Consider the following 18842-nt stretch of genomic DNA (forward strand, 5'->3'; position numbering starts at 1 on the left):
AAGAAGAAGTCAGTATTTTAGGGATCTTAAATACTTTTCTAGCATTCCCTAAAGCCTCACTTTCCTTTACTGGAATAAAGAATAACATAGGAGAGCACAGCACACGTCAACGGGAGTTCAGAGGCATCCAGGCCACAATAGCAACTCTTCAGGCAATCACACCCCACTTGCACATGAGCACTCCCTCCAAGCATCAACAGCATTTCCCCCGACGTGGCTGCCGTGTGCCACCCAGACATACCACCACTACCCCCGCACACTCACAGAGCAAGCCCACTCCCACTCCCACTCACCAAATTTATCACTGCTACAAAGAGCAGAAAGCTGATAATATTTTGCATTTGCAAAAGGCTGCCCTTCCATGGTCCTGGTGTTGGTCAGGAGAGCCCAGACACTCAGCCACGCCCTGGCCCACAGGCTCCTCTCCAAAGCCTGACTCATTAAGCAATTAAGAGGCCAGCAATCAGCTGCAACTCCCAGGCTGAGGATTTGCAAAATGAGAAGCAGCCTGAAAAGAGGCTCCACCCAGTAAGGAAGAACAGTTGGCCTTGCAATTGCATAGGGCTAAAACTTTGCATAAGTGAGTACATGGAAAACCAGGGACAGACTCCCAACACCTAGCACTGATTCCTGTGCCATGACTAAGGATTTCCTAATTCTGACATGATTCAAGTGGGTAGCCCTGTTGGTCTGTCTGAAGCAGCACAACAAAATCGGAGTCCAGTGGTCTTAAAGGTCTTACAGGTGCCACTCGACTCTGATTATGCTGTGCTAATTCTGACATGCTAGGCTTTCTCAACCAGGATTTCACATATATATATTGGGTATGACCATACCCCCCTCCCCCCTTCTAAAATGGCCACTGATGGGCCTGGAGAGGGTGGCAAAGGGAGTGGCCCCAGGGGGTGAGTATACAACTATGCTTCCCATGGACAATGATCCTCCAGGCCTTCCTGTCCTCTACCATTCCCCACAGTCCATTTAATTTTGCACCTACTGCTTCAGTGACTCCATCCAGCCACCTCATTCTCTGTCATCCCCTTCTTCTTTTGCCCTCGATCGCTCCCAGCATTAGGAATTTCTCCAGGAAGTCCTTCCTTCTCCTGAGGTGGCCAAAGTATTTGAGTTTGACGTGATTTACTTATGTCACCACATTACTGGAAGAGTGGCATTCAACATAAAAACACCAAAACTCCTAATAATTTAATTCTTACACTACAAAAGGCGGAAACTGTCTCACCTTACTGGGAAAATCCCTCCCATCAAGGGTGCCCTGGAAGGCTCCCTAGTGACCAGCCACCATCACTCAGTATCTGCTAAGAACATCTAGACTGACCCACTAAGAACATATTCTCCCAGAGCAACACTAAAGCAAAAACTAAGGAACATGGTAGTAACCTTAGCAAATACCTGAGATGCCTCTCTGTAGCACCCCAGGAGTCTAGCAAATGGGGAAGAGATTAAGGACACTAGAGAAGGGGCCATACTAACGGCACTTATCTGAGAGAACATGGCTTCACTCAGATTCTTACCCTGAGAGAAAATGGAGGACCTACCTTCTACAACAAGGAGAAAATCAGGAAGAAGGCCTACATACCTCCACAATCAGAGATGAGATTCACTCAGAGACTTCATAAGCCAGAAAATGGAGCGGGGGGGGGGGGGGGTGGCAGCAGCTGGGGAACCAGGGAACAGAATTGAGGGGGAATATGTCTATGAACCACAAGTTGATCTCACAAGAACCACAGGCTGCAACTCTCATTCTGTTACCAGTAAGAAATGGGGGCATTGTGAGAGCAAATGGGCAGAGAGAAAGAACTCAATGGTCTCAGAGGAAGCAGACATGAAAATTACTCCTGTTGAGATTTTCTTGCTAAGCCTTGTCATAGAATGCCATCTCCCGTGTTGATTACCTGGGCCCTATCTTAATTCCCTTGACGTGCCAGACCAGAACAGTTGTCTTTACTCTGGCATTTAACCAAGGGCTTGCAATTTTATGCCTTGGTTTATCTGTTCAGGCTGCTCAGTCCCCCCTTTCTGTTTTTATAAGAGGCTGGACCTTGTGTTTAATAGCCTGTTTTAGTTCCAAGACTCCTGAACCCCACCCTATTGCAAACATGTTCACAGAGAGGGACTTCCTAAATAACCCTGACATCAAGGTGATTTTTAAACGTTTGTCAGAGGGGGAAATTGGAAGGTGGACAGTGACATCTACATATCAACCTGCTCTCCAGAGAGGAACTAAAGGATACAAACCTTATATAATACAACTGACTTACCTCAAACAGATCTGGTATACTTACATCACCGGAACAGTGGAATACAAATGTTTAACATAAAAACACATAAAACCCTAAACAATCCTTTGCTAGTAAATAGAATTATGACACCAGGGAGGGGGAAAGGTGTCTTTCCTTTCTGGGAAACTCCCTCAAACCAAGGATTCCCTGGAAAGGTCCCCATACCATAACTTGGGATCTGGTTAGAACATCTAGACTGACCCACTGAGAATGTATTTTGCAAGAGCAAAAACTAAGGAACATGCTGGAAACCTTAGAAAATACCTGATACGCCACTCTGTGGCACACCAGGAGTCTAGCAATCTATTCCCCAATATGGATAGAAAGGGGGGGGGGTCTTCTCTCAGAGATTAATTCTAAGAGGAAATGGGGGCCCAGATAACCCAAATAATAGAATCATAGAGTTGGAAGGGGTCATACAGGCCATCTAGTCCAACCCCCTGCTCAATGCAGGATCAGCCCTAAGCATCCTAAAGCACCCAAGAAAAGTGTGTATCCAACCTTTGCTTGAAGACTGGCAGTGAGGGGGAGCTCACCACCTCCTTAGGCAGCCTATTCCACTGCTGAACTAGACTCCTGGAATCCTAGAGTGGGAAGGGGCCATAGAGGCCATCTAGTCCAACCCCCTGCTCAACGCAGGATCAGCCCTAAGCATCCTAAAGCATCCTAAAGCATCCAAGAAAAGTGTGTATCCAACCTTTGCTTGAAGACTGGCAGTGAGGGGGAGCTCACCACCTCCTTAGGCAGCCTATTCCACTGCTGAACTACTCTGACTGTGAACATTTTTTTCCTGATATCTAGCCTATATCATTTTAAAGTTTAAACCCATTACTGCGTGTTCTCTCCTCTGCAGCCAACAGAAACAGCATCCTGCCCTCCTCCAAGTGAAAACCTTTCAAATACTTAAAGAGGGCTTGAGCAGCAATCTAATCCCCAATATGGATAGAAGGGGAGGGCTTCACTCAGAGATTAATTCAGAGAGGAAATGGGGGCCCAGATACCCCAAAGGAGCAGCCATCTATTCCCCCATATGGATAGTAAGGGGGGGTGGGGCTTCACTCAGAGATTCATTCTGAGAGGAAATGGGGGAGGCCTATATACCCCAACGGAACACCTAGAAACAAAGCTTCCCTCATAGGTTAATTCTGAGAGAATACAGACCCCCCCTCCCCCCCCAATAGGGGTCATGCATTCCCTAATGGAGAGACTGGAAAGCAGGTTTCACTCAGAGGCGCAACCTGAGAGGAAATGGGGGTGGGCGTTCCTGTCTATCAGGCTCCCCTCAGAGGCTTCTCCTGAGGTAAAATTGGCGGGAAGAGGGAGGGAGGGAGGGAGGGGGCCCTGCCTGCCTTTGGCCCCTCCCCTTTCCCACCTGTCTTCTGCTCTCAGCCAATGAGGAGTCTCCTGCTCTCGGCCAATGAGGAGTCTCTGCCTGGGGCCGGCAGGCATTTGCCATGAACCCCAAGGAGTCTCCCCCACCCCAGTTCCAGAAGGCCAGGCCTGGCAGGGACACTTGCATGGCCCAGGAGGGAGGAATGTGCTGGCTTCTGTGGGTCACTGAGAGTTCCCAGAATCAGCAGCTCCCTTTTCTAGCCCAGGCAGAGAGCTGCCTCCCCTTCCCCGTGGGGGACAAGCAAAGTCTCAGCTTTTCCTTATTGTCTGAGAGGAAGATTTTGGGAGCTTTGCACTGCAGCCCATCCTGCCTGCAAAGAGGCCAGTGAGAAATGGAGGCATTGTAAGGGCAAATGGGCAGAGAGAAAGAACTCAATGGTCTCAGAGGAAGCAGATACATGAAAATGGGCTAATCCTGCGTTGAGCAGGGGGTTGGACTAGATGGCCTGTATGGCCCCTTCCAACTCTATGATTCTATGATTCTATGAAAATGACTCCTGCTGAGACCTTCTTGCTAAGCCTGACCCACTGAGAACGTACTCTCCAAGAGCAGGAATAGAGCAAAAACTAAGGAACACAGTAGAAACCTTATAAAATACCTGCCATGCCACTCTGTAGTACCCCAGGAGTCCAGCAAGTGAGGAAGAGATTAAGGAAACCAACAGGGCAACAAGAAACAGATATGGGGGCGGGGGGAATAAATCCCAACAAAAGGTTAGAGTGCAGGGTTCACTCAGACGCTAAATGTGAGAACCCTCTATATCCCAAACTGGGGTAATAAATTCCCAAACAGGGATTCCCAAATAAGCTGGACGTTTTGTTTAATGGCCTGTTTTAGTTCCAGGACTCCTGAACCCCACCCCATTGCAAACAGGTCCACGGAGAGGGAGCATGTGCACTTTCTAAATAAGCCTGACATCAAGGTGATTTGCAAGGAAAGGAAAGACACCTTTCCCCCCTCCCTGGTGTCATAATTCTATTTACTACCAAAGGAATGTTCAGGGTTTTCTGTTTATCAGAGGGGGAAACTGGATGGTGGACAGTGACATCTACATATCCACCTGATCTCCACAGAGGAACTAAATGATACAAACCTTATATAATGCTACTGACCTACCTCAAACAGATGTGGTATACTTACGTCACTACGTCACCGGAGCAGCGGAATACAAATGTTTAACATAAAAACACAGAAAACCCTGAACAATCCTTTGCTAGTAAATAGAATTATGACACCAGGGAGGGGGGAAAGGTGTCTTTCCTTGCTGGGAAACTCCCTCAAACCAAGGGTTCCCTGGAAAGGACTCTAGTAACCAGCCACCATAACTTGGTATCTGGTAAGAACATCTAGACTGACCCACTCAGGCTATTTGGTACCCTCCAAAAAGGGAGTCCAGGCCCACTTTGGTGTAGTGGTGTATAGCCAGTTTGGTGTAGTGGTTAGGAGTGCGGACTTCTAATCTGGCATGCCGGGTTCGATTCTGCACTCCCCCACATGCAGCCAGCTGGGTGACCTTGGGCTCGCCACGGCACTGATAAAACTGTTCTGACCGAGCAGTGATATCAGCGCTCTCTCAGCCTCACCCACCCCACAGGGTGTCTGTTGTGGGGAGAGGAATGGGAAGGCGACTGTAAGCCGCTTTGAGCCTCCTTCCGGTAGGGAAAAGCGGCATATAAGAACCAACTCTTCTTCTTCTTCTTCTTCACTTACTGGGAAGCCACTAGGGGGAGCCCTAGTTGCCGGGCAGGGAAGCGACCTCCCCACATATGTACATAGGAGGGTGGGTAGGTATTCTTATAAAATGTTCATAGGACGGGGGACTCTGTACTGGTCACAAAGTGGTTCATGTGCTCATAGAAAGCTGGCACATGAACCCCATTGTGGCAAGTACACAGACCATGAATATTGAATAAGACCACCCAGTCATTTAATGTTTATGGGAAAGGGGTCTGTGTACTGGTCACAAAGGGGTTCAGGTGCACATGCCAAGGTGGGTGGGTAGTCTTACTGGATCTTCCTGGTACGGGTGTCTGTTTCCTAAACTGTAATAGAGAGAGTCCCTCTCCACTGCCCATTTGGTACCCTCTAAAAGGGGTAGTCCAGATCACTTACTGGGAAGGCCTTGGGGGAGACGTAATTACCGGGCAGGGGAGGGGCCTCCCCACATATGTGTCATGAACTCATAGTTCCTGACGCGTGGTCTTCTTCCTTTAAGGTTGTTTAATTCTCTTATGTTCCTGGATCTCCTGCTGAGTTGTGGCACCACTGCAGGCCCTCGAGGCAGAGCCCCTCCCATCTCCTGCTTGCATTTCAAAGACTCATCCTGGCTCTTATCATCTCACCTCGAGGTTAGCTTGCCCTGCTAGGCAGTCTAAACTCCACATGGCTAGCATGACTGTTTTGGCACCTCCAGGATCAGAGAACACAATTGCTCTCTTCCTGTGTAAATACCCGGTTCCCACCAAAAGCCAATTCCATGCCCCCTTCCCACAGCCCAGGTATATATATTATATGCAACCCCGTCTCTGTCAAGATTCCTGTCTGTGAACTTATGTGATGTGTAGATCCTGAATCCTGATTCTACCAATAAAGACTTTCACTTAAAGCTTCATCTCAAAGCCCGAGAGTGATGTCTGCAGTGTGAGTCTGCAGGGTCTCAACCACGTGGTTTCTAACAACAGCCTGGAAAAAAAGGAATGCTCAGTAGATCTCAGTAGAAAACAAAACACCACACTTTGCTGCTTATATACAAATTGTCCATTACATTGTCATAAATTAGAGCAGTTATTAAATAAATACATATAAAGCATGATTAAGCTAAAATTATACAATATTTGGAGAGAAATAATAACACATTTGTTTTTGTACCCTGTTGAAAGGACATTGGCCATTCCACCAACAAAAAAATAAACGCCCAACGTAAACACTTTGCAAAAACTTTACAAAAACATTCTAATGGCACCGTCCTAAACAGAGCTCTAGCCTTCATAGCGTATTGACTTGTAACTGTGTTTGGGATGGTGCTGTATGTCTGTTTAGATCACTGTTGGACAGTTTTGCAAAGCTGGTGGAGGAATAGAAGTCCCACCTTTAGCATTGGGGAAACAATCTTACAAACAGATCAAAGTTTCAAAATAAATATGATATAAGCTTTAAAGTAATCTTTACAATGGTCAGATTAGTAACTTCTGCCCTAACATATAGACTCTTTATACAACGTATCCATACTGATTTATTATTTTGAGGTATTTGGTAGAATTGATAAAAGTAATGCATGGCCTGATTGGGTGAAGAACTCAAATTGCTTGCAAGAGAATAAAGCAAAATCAGAGTCCAGGGGCACCTTTAAGACCAACAAAGATTTATTCAAGGCGTGAGCTTTCGAGTCAAGCATTCTTCCTCAGACTATATGCAAGAGGTAAGAGAAGGAAACCTTTGGTTTGCCAGCAAGGAATTGGGAATAAAAACAAATATTTCCCTTTGGCTTCAAACAGTTTCATTACATGGTTGCATGGGGAAAAGCACCACGGTGAAGAATTATTATTTTTTAAATTAGTGGCCTTTCTATCAGGCTGAGGTATTCAAAGAGTATATTTATAAGGTCAGACATAAAGAGGTCAGGAGCGGTTTAATATTTTGGTTTAAGCAAGGCACTCATCCTAGTTTAATAAAGTATTATAGTTTAATAAAGTATGCAACATGTTTATCTGGAGCATCACTGATAGTGTGGCAGTACCAGAAGTCAGAAGGAAGTGTAATTCCTTCTGACAGATAGAGACAACTGTATACACTCAATAAAAATGGGAACTGGAAGAGTAAGCAGAAGGAGTTCCTCTCTCAGAAGCAGGCCACACATGAGGAAAAAAATCTTTGGTTTCATCAGTGTGATTAAAATCACCAATGGAAACTGAGTGAGGTAGCATCTTTGGTTCACAATGTACTTAGTAGGACTTTATACACTTTGCTGTTTTAAAGATGTGGATGTAACTATTCCTTATGCTCAGCATTTTAAGGATATAGCTACAGACTGTAACATCCAACTGACCATGCCACAATAATAAACCAGAAGGCTAAAGGAAGTCTTCAGATTGATTTCTAGGACCACTGAATGTACCCTAAGCACACCTAGTCAGAAAAAGGGAAAGTGCTTTCTCTTTGTTTGCTAAATGCATAGTGTTTGTCATATTTCCAAAGGAGACAGAAATGGAAAATAGGTCTGTTCAGCTCCAGTAAGAAATGTATCCTAGGACTCTTTGGCATGGCAAAGCCAGGCATGGAATCACAGTTCATGTTGGGTGTAACCCTGTGTGAGCTTAGACCTCATCCTGCAGGCATTCTAGGCCAGTTTGAATGACTGCAAATGAACATGCTTCTCACCAGGAAGAAATGTTACTGACGCTTTTGCTGTGTATAAGAAAAACTGTCCTCTTAGGGATTAGTGACTTTGACTTCAAAACACAGGTTTTGAGGCAATGCTATGACCATCATTCAGTTAAACAATTAATATTTTATTCCATTAAAATACTGCTTCGCAACTATAAAATCCATTTCATAACATACATAGGTCGTGGATTTTATTGAGTGGCATCTTAAAAGACTAACAACATTTCCTTTTAGCCCAAGCTTTTGTAGACTTAAATCCTTTTCATCAGGCGCATGAAGTGAGACATCAGTTTTTTTTTCTCCTAAATTAATGTTTTGTCATCCCAGAAAATTTATGCTACAATGCAAAAAGCTGTTAGTCTTTAAAATGCCACAACACTCCTCCTTGATTTGCCAGGAAATACTCATATGGCTTCTCTCTGAGAGTTTAAAAATATAATACCTTTCTAAATCCAGGTAGTCTCCTTAAATTAAAAACCCACTGGCAACATTTAAGTGGCTTATGGGTCATGTTGGTTATCATGGTCACTATTTCACTTCCTCAGAAATAAAAACGAAAATTAGGCTTCCTGTCTGCTGGTGTGGACATACTTTATCCCTTGAGTAGCACTACCATGTTTGGTCTCCAGTTTCTTCAAGCAAAGATTGGATACACAGTTTTCTTGGATGCTTTAGTATACTTTGGGCTGATCCTGCGTTGAGCAGGGGGTTGGACTAGATGGCCTGACACATCCCCTTCCAATGGCAGCCAGTTTGTAACTGGCTCCTCCCCTTATGGCAGCCATTTTGTAGCTGACTGCTCCCATTCTATTGCCCCGTCCACAAGGCAGCAATTTTGTATGTGGCAGTTCCCCTACCCATGGCAGCCATTTTGTTGCTGACTCCTCCTCTGCAGACTTCAGCCATTATTTACCTTACTCCTCCCCTTCCTATGGCAACCAGGGAACCTGGGAGCTGTGAACTGAGGATAGGCATTAGTGTGTTGTAATAAAAGGGCAAACGTAACAGCTGAGTGTCCCATAAAACAACAGTTGTGAACAAATCTGCTGAGTAAACAACACCTTAGAACTATCACACCTTAAGCAGGCACAACATGCCAAAACCTCCCAGACAAATATTTCCCCCTCTGTCTCTGAAAAGATTAGATCACTACAACTTAAACTTCAAGACGACATACAGGTGTAAATAGTTAACTGAAAAGGATTTCCTGAAGAGTCCACAATGCCAAGCACAGCACCCTACCCTGGCTGAGAAGCAGCAGCATGCAGAAAGGGACACAGTGTCCTACAGCAAGACAGTGCAACTGACCCTGGAATTCTGCTCTAGCCCAATCAGGGAAGGATACTGGTGGTGTGTGTGTGTGTGTGTGCACGCGCGCATGAGTGAGCGCAGTGAAAGCATTCAAAGCAATTGACTTGGCTAGATTATCTACAGCCTGTGATGTCAGGACATTCCATCATCACCACGGACACAGGAAACGTTCCAAACATGCCAGTTGCTCTAAAAAAAAGCCCCATGTGTTTCTCCTGCATTCTCTCCAGCCTGCTGGGAAGAGGTTGGCAGGTGGCTGAGCACTGAGGAAGACGGTTGGTGAGAGATCTTCAGAGATGAGGGTTGGGATAGATGTAATTACTTAGTGTATCTCCATGAGCATTGCCAGATCATTATGGGGGAATTTGCTTATTTCATTACTTTACACTAAGGGGCATTCAGTGCTTTTACAGGGAGCAGGAAATTATTAGAATAATTCAGTCCCAAATAAGGATGGATTCAAATGACTTCCTGACAGAAGGAGAGAATTTTCCACTAAAGTTTCTGTAATTAGGTCAAAGATTTTGTAAGGTAGCAAAAAAACGTTTGGACAACGGTTGGAGTGACAGTGGAGAAAACCTGTAACAAATCTGAGCAGTTTAAAACTTTACAGCTCCAGAGCACTTAAGGTACTTTCTCAACCCCATCCAGCAACAGTGTTTTGCACAGTAAGAGACCTTTGATATTCTGGAGGGAAATGGCGAACTCCAATACCTCTTGTAGAGGAACTGGACTGCTTCTGCCTTGCAGGCCTAGTTCTGTCCTCGCCCACCCCCTGATCCGGCTGGTTGCCAACCCCAGGTGGGTGGTAAAATGAACTCTCAGGGTAACCGCTGCCACCACCTAGCTAAAGTACAGGTTCGCAGCTGGGGGAGCCAGGACTCCTAGCTGCCCCTTAAACACCTGAGGCCTTGCCTCTGGTCTTCCACAGCCCCAGCTCCTGAGCACTGTGAGGAATGAGGTACTGCAGGGGCCCACCCCTCTGGGTTTTCCCTTTGCACTTCCGTTAGCGTTCCCGAGGAAGGGGAACTCTATGTGGATCAGAGAACCATGGCCCACTTCCAATCCAATTTCTAAAAGATTAAAAGAACAAAGTTTAAAAAGCAGATCTTTAGCATAGCACAGAGGCAAAAGAGACCAAAGGAAACGTGAGGAAATGCAGTCGACCTCCAGCCAAAAGCCCAAGACCCCTCCTTCCTGTGCTCAGGATCAGATATACTCTCCTGCTCCCTCCCACAGGAAGCCCTTCACCTAGGAATTCTGGGGAGAAGCTCTTCCCCCTCCCCCTTCCAGGTACCTCCTTCCTGGCCAGGTCAATTAACATGTGAAGGGGAAGCTGGACAGGGGCTAGAGGGAAAAAAACTGTCCTTTTGAAATAGCAAGGGGGCATTTCATCACATCTCCCCCTTCTCATTTCATCACATCTCCCCCTTCTCATCTCCCCCTTCTCAAGACTGGGGACGTCCTATAGCGAATCTCTTACCTAATGTGAGAAATGCTCCAGATAACATTTTCAACATGCAGAACGTACATTCAGTCCCGCACCACGCATGGTCCATTACAAGTCTCCAGGTCAGTTTGCAATCCATCTGGTTGCAGCTCACAATGTATCCCCATCTCTGGTCCATTTCTTCAGTCTTGGTGTAGTGAGAGCCAGTTTGGTATAGTGAGCCAGTTTGGTGTAGTGGTTAGGAGTGTGGACTTCTAATCTGGCATGCCGGGTTCGATTTGCGCTCCCCCACATGCAACCAGCTGGGTGACCTTGGGCTCGCCACGGCACTGATAAAACTGTTCTGACCAAGCAGTAATATCAGGGCTCTCTCAGCCTCACCCACCCCACAGGGTGTCTGTTGTGGGGAGAGGAATGGGAAGGCGACTGTAAGCCGCTTTGAGCCTCCTTCGGGTAGGGAAAAGCGGCATATAAGAACCAACTCTTCTTCTTCTTCTTCTTCCAGGACCATCGTTGTAATGTTGAGTCTGGGGTCTTCGGGTCTGTAGCCAGCATAGAGGTGGTTGGTTGAAGCCCCAAACTGCTCTGAGTTGCCCCATCCAGAAGACCACCTCTGGCTTCCTAAACTGCCAGTTTCGCAGCTTGACCCTGAGACCAGTCCCCTGGTTGGCATCCAGCACCCTTGCTAGAGGCTCCCAGTGCAAACCCCAGTCCCTGCAAAAAGCCTTGATGTAATCCCAGTTAGCCACTACCAAGGCCCACTTGCCATCCCACAAGGCCATTGCCAGTTGTAGAACACTTGCATCTGTGTGCCTACATACAAAAGGCCCCATTGTGACTTCTGGCAAACCAGCTGTTGAAGACAGATTTCACTCTGGCCTCTTCCTCTAGTTCCAGCTGCCAACCACCCATTTCCCCTGGTTTCTTCCTGAACCTCACCTCCCCCTGAGGTACAACTGAGAAGTTCCTTTCTGTGTCCTGGACTGACCCCACTCACCGGCCATTCCAGCTTCTCCCCCTGGAGGGGTTCAGGGAAGTGAGTCAGAACAACTCTTAAGGTTCCCTCTGGCTGCATATTCCCTTCTTCCTTCCATGTCACGTCCCGCACTACCATTTCCCTCTCAAGACCAGGTTTCCACTTACGCCCAGAAACATCTTTGGTTCTTTCCCCTTTCCTCTCAGGAACACCAGGCTGTCTGTCTGCCTCCCAGGCCTTCCTGCTTCCAGACAACCTGCTCAGAGAGTCTCTGAAGATCCCACTTCCTGATTCTCAGCTACTTGAACTGGGTCCTGCCTTAGGTCACTCTGTACCTCTCCCAGGACTACCTCTAGTTCCCCTAAGTCTCTAGCTAGCTGCTCCTCTGAGCCAGCACTAGCCCTGCTGTCCTCAAGAACTCCAATGGAATCCTCACCCCCTTCCCTCTATCCCCTCAGCCTGTGCTGCGCCAAGGTGAGACAGATGGCCTACCTTGCAAGGCAGGTTTTCAGCCTCCTGCAAGTTGTGGGTGGAATTGCATCCTCCCCCCTCTGAGTTTGAGATGGACTGGCCCTCCCCCTCCTGGGTCTCTTTGGCCGCCCTCTCTCCTGCGGTAACCTGAGCCACTTCCTCCCCCTGGGCTGATGCAGAGCTGATCTCAGCAGAGACTCCCGCCTACCCCCACCCCCCCTTCTGGGGTTTGGCTGCAAGTTATCATTTCTTCAGAATACTGTGACCACCAACCCCCATTTCTGTGAGGTCTGTCAGCCCCCTCCCTTCCACAGGAATCCATGTCACAGGAAAAGTTGGGGTCATTTTCATTTTGCTGCTTTGCTCTGCTTGTAGCCGCAGAATCTCAAGCTCATGCCTCTGCTGGTCGCAACTTCTCCTTTCTCTCCAGCATTTTCCTCTTCTGCTGCACCCTTTTCTTTCGCATCATTAGCTTCTGGAGCTCTATTATATGGACCTGTCTCTCCTTCTCTGCTTGCAGACGTAGCTTCTCAAGTTCTAGTTTTTGGAGACGGAGCTCATCCTGCAGGCTTGGGCGCTGGGACGCAGCTGCCCTTCCTGCTTGAGCACAGGTTATCAGGAGAACCTTCATCTCATCGACAGTCTTGTTTTCATACTCTAGATTCCGTCCCTTGCATTCTTCCTGCAACTTTTGCTTGGTCAGATGCATTATTCTGACTTGCTCTGTGAAGTCCATCCTAGCTAATCTAGTCTCTCCATACTCCAGTTGAACCAAGGGAAAAACCCAAAACTTCTAATGCTTTCCCTGTGCGTGCATGTGGCAAATTCACGAATATCCTGGCCAATCAGGTTTTGCTGTCCTTATCCCACTGCTACCACAAAGTGTGTTGGAACTGGCCCGTTTCTGCCTTGCAGGCCCAGTTCCAGCCTTGCCATGATCTGGCCGGTTGCCAACGCCAGGCAGGTGAGTTTTCCCTTTGCACTTCTGTTGGTGTTTCTGAGGCGGGGGAGCTCTACGTGGATCAGAGAACCATGGCCCACTCCAAATTTACAAAGGATTTAGTAAAAGAACAAGGTTTTAAAAGCAGATCTTTAGCAGAGAATTAGGCAAAAGAGACCAAAAGATACTTGAGGAAACACAGTCTTTATGTCCCTCTGCTAAGCATGCCCTATCTGGTGTTAAATACAGGGCAGCCACCTTTATTTAAAGAGGTTCCAAAATCTCATTGCTTTGTTCACATGTCCAAGATGGCTGCTCACCTCCTCTTCCAAGAGCAGGCTCCTTCCCCTGATTTTCTTTGCTGATAAACTAATTTGTATCCAAAACCAGGAGTTCGAGTACTCTGTGCTTGATGGCTCTTTCCCCCAATCCCCTCCATTTTTGTCAGCTGCAGCTTGATTCTGTGGAATACCCAGAACATAGTCCCCATGATTGAAATGCTCAGGTTAATCACCACAATCACCATTTTCTATTTTCTGATGAGTTGCTTGGAGTGTATTCAAATCAGTTTTTTCATTATATAGGCACCACTTCCCACTCCCCCCAACAGCCCTCCTGATACAGCCCTCAAAATGCTGCTTCTTGAGGTTGATGGATGCACGCAAAGGGCTAGGCAGGCCACAAGGTGTAATGAGGAGGAGGAGAAGGAGGAAGCGCTCTATGTCATCACCCTCTTCTCCACGGGTGCTGGAGGTTTCCCCGCTCAGAAGTTCCTTTCCCCATGTCCCCCTAGATAACACAGTCATTGTGTCACACTGTATTCTATTCCATTTTGACAGTGTCTAAGCACTCACTACTTGACACAACATGGCACCCAAGAAAAAGAAGTCAAAAGACAAAAAAGGCAAGGCTGGAAATGTTGCCATGGCACCATATGTCAGTGAGCGGGAACAGTACCTGCAGAAGGAATATGCCATCCTGACAGAGCATGTGGAGACGTACACACAGCGTGTGAAGCACTTTCAGGGGGAAAATGCGTTCCTGGACAAGGAAGCACAGCAGATCCGGGAGAACAACAAGGCCTATCTCTCTTACTTGAATAAGCGTACCCTCCGATGCCAGACTGCCATTGTTACGCTCAACGATCAGAATCGCTCAGATCTGGCACAGGTTCGCAAGCAAAAGGAACAGCTGATCTCACAATACACAGACAAGGAGAAGGAGGTAAAAAGCCAGCTCATTGAGATGGAGACCAAGTACTCCCTCATGAACAAAGAAGTTGAAGAGCTACAGCCCTTCAAAGAACTACAAGTTGAGCAGCTGAGCCGGATCCGGGAATTGGAGAAGGAACTTCTGGCCATGAAAATCCAGCATTCAGAGCAAATGCACAAGGTCAAGAGCCAATTCCTACAACAGAAGGCAGAATATGAGATGGAGTCTCAACAGAAAGTCCAAGCTCTGGCCAAGCTGGCAGAGAAGGAAGCTGTGCGCAGTCTAATACAGCACACCAAGCAAGTGAAAGCAGAGAACTGGCGACTGCGCCATGAACTGCTGAACCTCATCAAACGGGCTGAAGTTTTGAAAGACTTCATGATCCAGCTGAGAGAACAGCAGCAGCAGCTTCTACGTGAGCATCAATACAGCCAAGACCTTGCACGCATGCGCCATTGGCTAAGACAGCGTGGAGCTCGGCTGATCATCACTCCTGGCAGCAGCTTTAGATGCAGCCCAACAGCTAAGAACAGGACTCTGTCCCCTCATGATATAAATGCTCAGTTGCCCACAGAAAAGGAACTAGGAGGATCCTCCAAGCATTCCACAGATGGACGAGAGCATGATGCTGGTTATGATTGCTAAGATCAGCAGCAATAAGACACCTACCAGTCTCTGCATAAAAAATAGGGCTGTAAGAAACAGCTGGTCACAGGACTTGAAAACAGACAGTCCAAGAAGAGGAAAAATCTTCCCCCGACAGTGGGATGGGAGCCTGTACATGTCTGGCATCTCATTTTCCCTACTTTTTCTGCCTTCACATTAAACAGATACAAGGATAGGGGTGTTTATTAAAGGAAAATAAAGGAAACTTCTTACACAGTTATAACATTCTGCAATTTACCAGATTGAAATAACAAAGGCCTCAAGCAGATAACCTGGAAAAGGATATAAATGCACTAAATAAAGACATAAGATCGGGGAGTGCAAAGTCTCTATGCCCTTGCAAATTAACCAATATCTAGTACTTAATCAGCAACAACACAATAAAACATAGTAACATCATCACAAGTGCTTGCTAGCCCTTCCACACAGTAGGTGCTGACAATTAGTCTGAGACAGAAAACCACAGAGGAAAGAATGACAAATGGAGGGAGGGAGAAATGGGAAGCATTCTGCCTTCATGCCTCTCAGAGGGGCTGAAATTTAGTATTTTGAGTGAGGGATGGCCTCAATCAGGGATCCTGGAAGGCAATTCCAACCATCAGGGTGGGATTGCTAGAGGCTGCAGAACACCTTCCATGGGCTGAGAGTGATGAGGCTGGAGAAGTTAAGGTATCTATGGGGATAAAACAGAAGATGAAGAGAGTGGTCACAGCCACAGAAGTCTTTGAAGACTGAGTGGTTTGCACTAGATGAGAACGCCAAGAGGAATTGTCACATGGTCAGGACAAGAGAAGAGAGTGGTGAAAGCGTTTGGCAACAGATTGCTGCTTAGAAGGGGGGACTGTGATCCAACAATACAAAACCAGTAGGGAAGGCAGGTGGCCAGTTTAAAGCAGATAAAGGCAGAGAGGAAGGGCCCTGATTTTGTGGAGAAGGTTTGGCCCTTACACTGTTCTTAGCCAGACTTATTTGCATTTGTATGAAGGTGAGCTGAAGTGAGTGTGGAGAGCAATTGGACTGACCCCCCCCCCCACACACACACACCTGGTTTCAGCTGGGGAGGGATTGTTAAAATGCTCCTTCAGGCCTCCACGACAAAATGAATTTCTTTAGACAGACATCTGAGCAGAACAGTTATCCATGGAATTGGAAATGTGGAATTGATCAAAGACAGGAAGGTCAGAGATAGAGCATGTTAGCATATGGCTGGTAATGAAAGCCATAACATTCATACGGTCACTCAGGGACACTTGTCAGGGTTCCCTTCCCCTTAGACACAGAGCAACTCAGCCCCCCATTTCTCTCCATGGGGAGAGAGTGAAACAGGGGGAGGGAGACAAGGCTGCAGTTGAGATAAATGTTTACAAACACATTGAACACTAGCACTTGTTGTTTGTTGTTATGTGCGAAGTCGTGTCCGACCCATCGCGACCCCATGGACAATGATCCTCCAGGCCTTCCTGTCCTCTACCATTCCCTGGAGTCCTTTTAAGTTTGCACCTACTGCTTCAGTGACTCCATCCATCCACCTCATTCTCTGTCGTCCCCTTCTTCTTTTGCCCTCGATCACTCCCAGCATTAGGCTCTTCTCCAGGGAGTCCTTCCTTCTCATGAGGTGGCCAAAGTATTTGAGTTTCATCTTCAGGATCTGGCCTTCTAAAGAGCAGTCAGGGCTGATCTCCTCTAGGACTGACCGGTTTGTTCGCCTTGCAGTCCAAGGGACTCGCAAGAGTCTTCTCCAGCACCAGAGTTCAAAAGCCTCAATTCTTTGACGCTCGGCCTTCCTTATGGTCCAACTTTCGCAGCCATACATTGCAACTGGGAATACCATAGCCTTGACTAAACGCACTTTTGTTGGTAGGGTGATGTCTCTGCTTTTTAGGATGCTGTCTAGATTTGCCATAGCTTTCCTCCCTAGGAGCAAGCGTCTTTTAATTTCTTTGCTGCAGTCCCCATCTGCAGTGATCTTGGAGCCGAGGAAAATAAAATCTGTCACTATCTCCATTTCTTCCCCATCTATTTGCCAGGAATTGAGAGGGCCGGCTGCCATGATCTTTGTTTTCTTGATGTTGAGTTTCAAGCCAACTTTTGCACTCTCCTCCTTCACCCGCATCAACAGGCTCTTTAGTTCCTCTTCACTTTCAGCCATTAGAGTGGTATCATCTGCATATCTGAGGTTGTTGATATTTCTCCCTGCAATCTTGATCCCAATTTGTGACTCCTCTAATCCCGCCTTTCTCATGATGTGCTCCGCATACAAGTTAAATAGGCAAGGCGACAGTATACAGCCTTGCCGAACTCCTTTCTCAATTTTGAACCAATCCGTGATTCCATGTTCAGTTCTCACTGTTGCTTCTTGACCTGCATATAAATTTCTCAAGAGACAAATAAGATGCTCTGGTATTCCCATCTCTTTAAGAACTTGCCACAATTTGTTGTGCTCCACACAATCAAAGGCTTTAGCATAGTCAATGAAGCAGAAGTAGATGTTCTTCTGGAACTCCCTAGCTTTTTCCATGATCCAGCGTATGTTGGCAATTTGATCTCTAGTTCCTCTACCTCTTCGAAATCCTGCCTGTACTTCTGGAAGTTCTCGGTCCACATATTGCTGGAGCCTAGCTTGTAGGATTTTGAGCATAACTTTGCTAGCATGAGAAATGAGTGCAATGGTGCGGTAGTTTGAACATTCTTTGGCATTGCCCTTCTTTGGGATTGGAATGTAAACTGACCTTTTCCAATCCTGTGGCCATTGCTGAGTTTTCCAAATTTGCTGGCATATTGAGTGTAGCACTTTTACTGCATCGTCCTTTAAGATTTTGAATAGTTCAACTGGAATGCTGTCACCACCACTAGCTTTATTGTTGCTCAGACTTCCTAAGGCCCATTTGACTTCACATTCCAGGATGTCTGGCTCCAGGTCAGTAACTACCCCACTGTGGTCATCAGGGATGTTAAGCTCGCTCTTGTATAGTTCTTCTGTATAATTTTGCCACCTTTGCTTAATCTCTTCTGCTTCTGTGAGGTCCCTACCATTTTGGTCCCTTATCATACCCATCTTTGCATGAAACGTTCTCTTCATATCTCCAATTTTCTTGAAAAGATCTCTGGTCCTCCCCATTCTATTGTTTTCTTCTATTTGTTTGCACTGTTCATTTAAGAAGGCATTCTTATCTCTTCTAGCTTTTCTCTGGAATTCTGCATTCAATTGGGTGTATCTTTCTCTTTCTCCCTTGCCTTTCACTTCCCTTCTCTCCTTAGCTATTTGTAAAGCTTCCTCAGACAGCCATTTTGATTTCTTGCATTTCTTTTTCTTTGGGATGGTTTTAGTTGCTACCTCTTGTACAATGTCGCGAACCTCCGTCCATAGTTCTTCAGGCACTCTGTCTATCAGATCTAATTCCTTAAATCTATTTGTCACCTCTACTGTATATTCGTCGGGGATATGATTTAGTTCGTACCTGAGTGGCCTAGTGCTTTTCCCTACTTTCTTCAATTTAAGCCTAAATTTTGCAACAAGAAGCTCATGATCTGAACCACAATCAGCTCCTGGTCTTGTTTTTATTGCCTGTATAGAACTTTTCCATCTTTGGCTGCAGAGTACATAGTCAATCTGATTTCTGTGTTGACCGTCTGGTGATGTCCATGTGTAGAGTCGTCTCTTGGGTTGTTGGAAAAGAGTGTTTGCTATGACCATTGTATTCTCTTGACAAAATTCTACCAGCCTGTGCCCTGCTTCATTT

General features: G+C 46.5%; 1 protein-coding gene across 5 annotated transcripts; it reads left to right on the forward strand.

Moving 5' to 3' along the window:
- The first annotated feature begins 9525 nt into the window (after window positions 1-9525).
- On the forward strand, window positions 9526-15325 carry CCDC166 (coiled-coil domain containing 166). 5 transcript variants are annotated; one of them, XM_077351230.1, is made up of 3 exons: window positions 9558-9666; window positions 13200-13248; window positions 14064-15325. In XM_077351230.1, the coding sequence occupies exon 3, from the start codon at window positions 14092-14094 to the stop codon at window positions 15079-15081; it is 990 nt and encodes a 329-aa protein (XP_077207345.1). In that variant the 5' UTR covers window positions 9558-9666; window positions 13200-13248; window positions 14064-14091; the 3' UTR covers window positions 15082-15325. The 5 variants fall into 5 exon arrangements, with proteins under 5 accessions (XP_077207343.1, XP_077207346.1, XP_077207348.1 ...); XM_077351232.1 differs by having other exon boundaries at window positions 9562-9662; XM_077351228.1 differs by lacking the exon at window positions 13200-13248 and having other exon boundaries at window positions 9526-9666.
- The last annotated feature ends 3517 nt before the right edge of the window (window positions 15326-18842 follow it).

Source organism: Paroedura picta, chromosome 9 (assembly GCF_049243985.1).
Source record: "Paroedura picta isolate Pp20150507F chromosome 9, Ppicta_v3.0, whole genome shotgun sequence".
In the NCBI taxonomy this organism is placed as follows: Eukaryota; Metazoa; Chordata; class Lepidosauria; order Squamata; family Gekkonidae; genus Paroedura; species Paroedura picta.

Excerpts from the sequence above, each read along its gene's own strand:
- CCDC166 (XM_077351228.1), top strand. The coding sequence starts at position 14,092 with ATGGCACCCAAGAAAAAGAAGTCAAAAGACAAAAAAGGCAAGGCTGGA.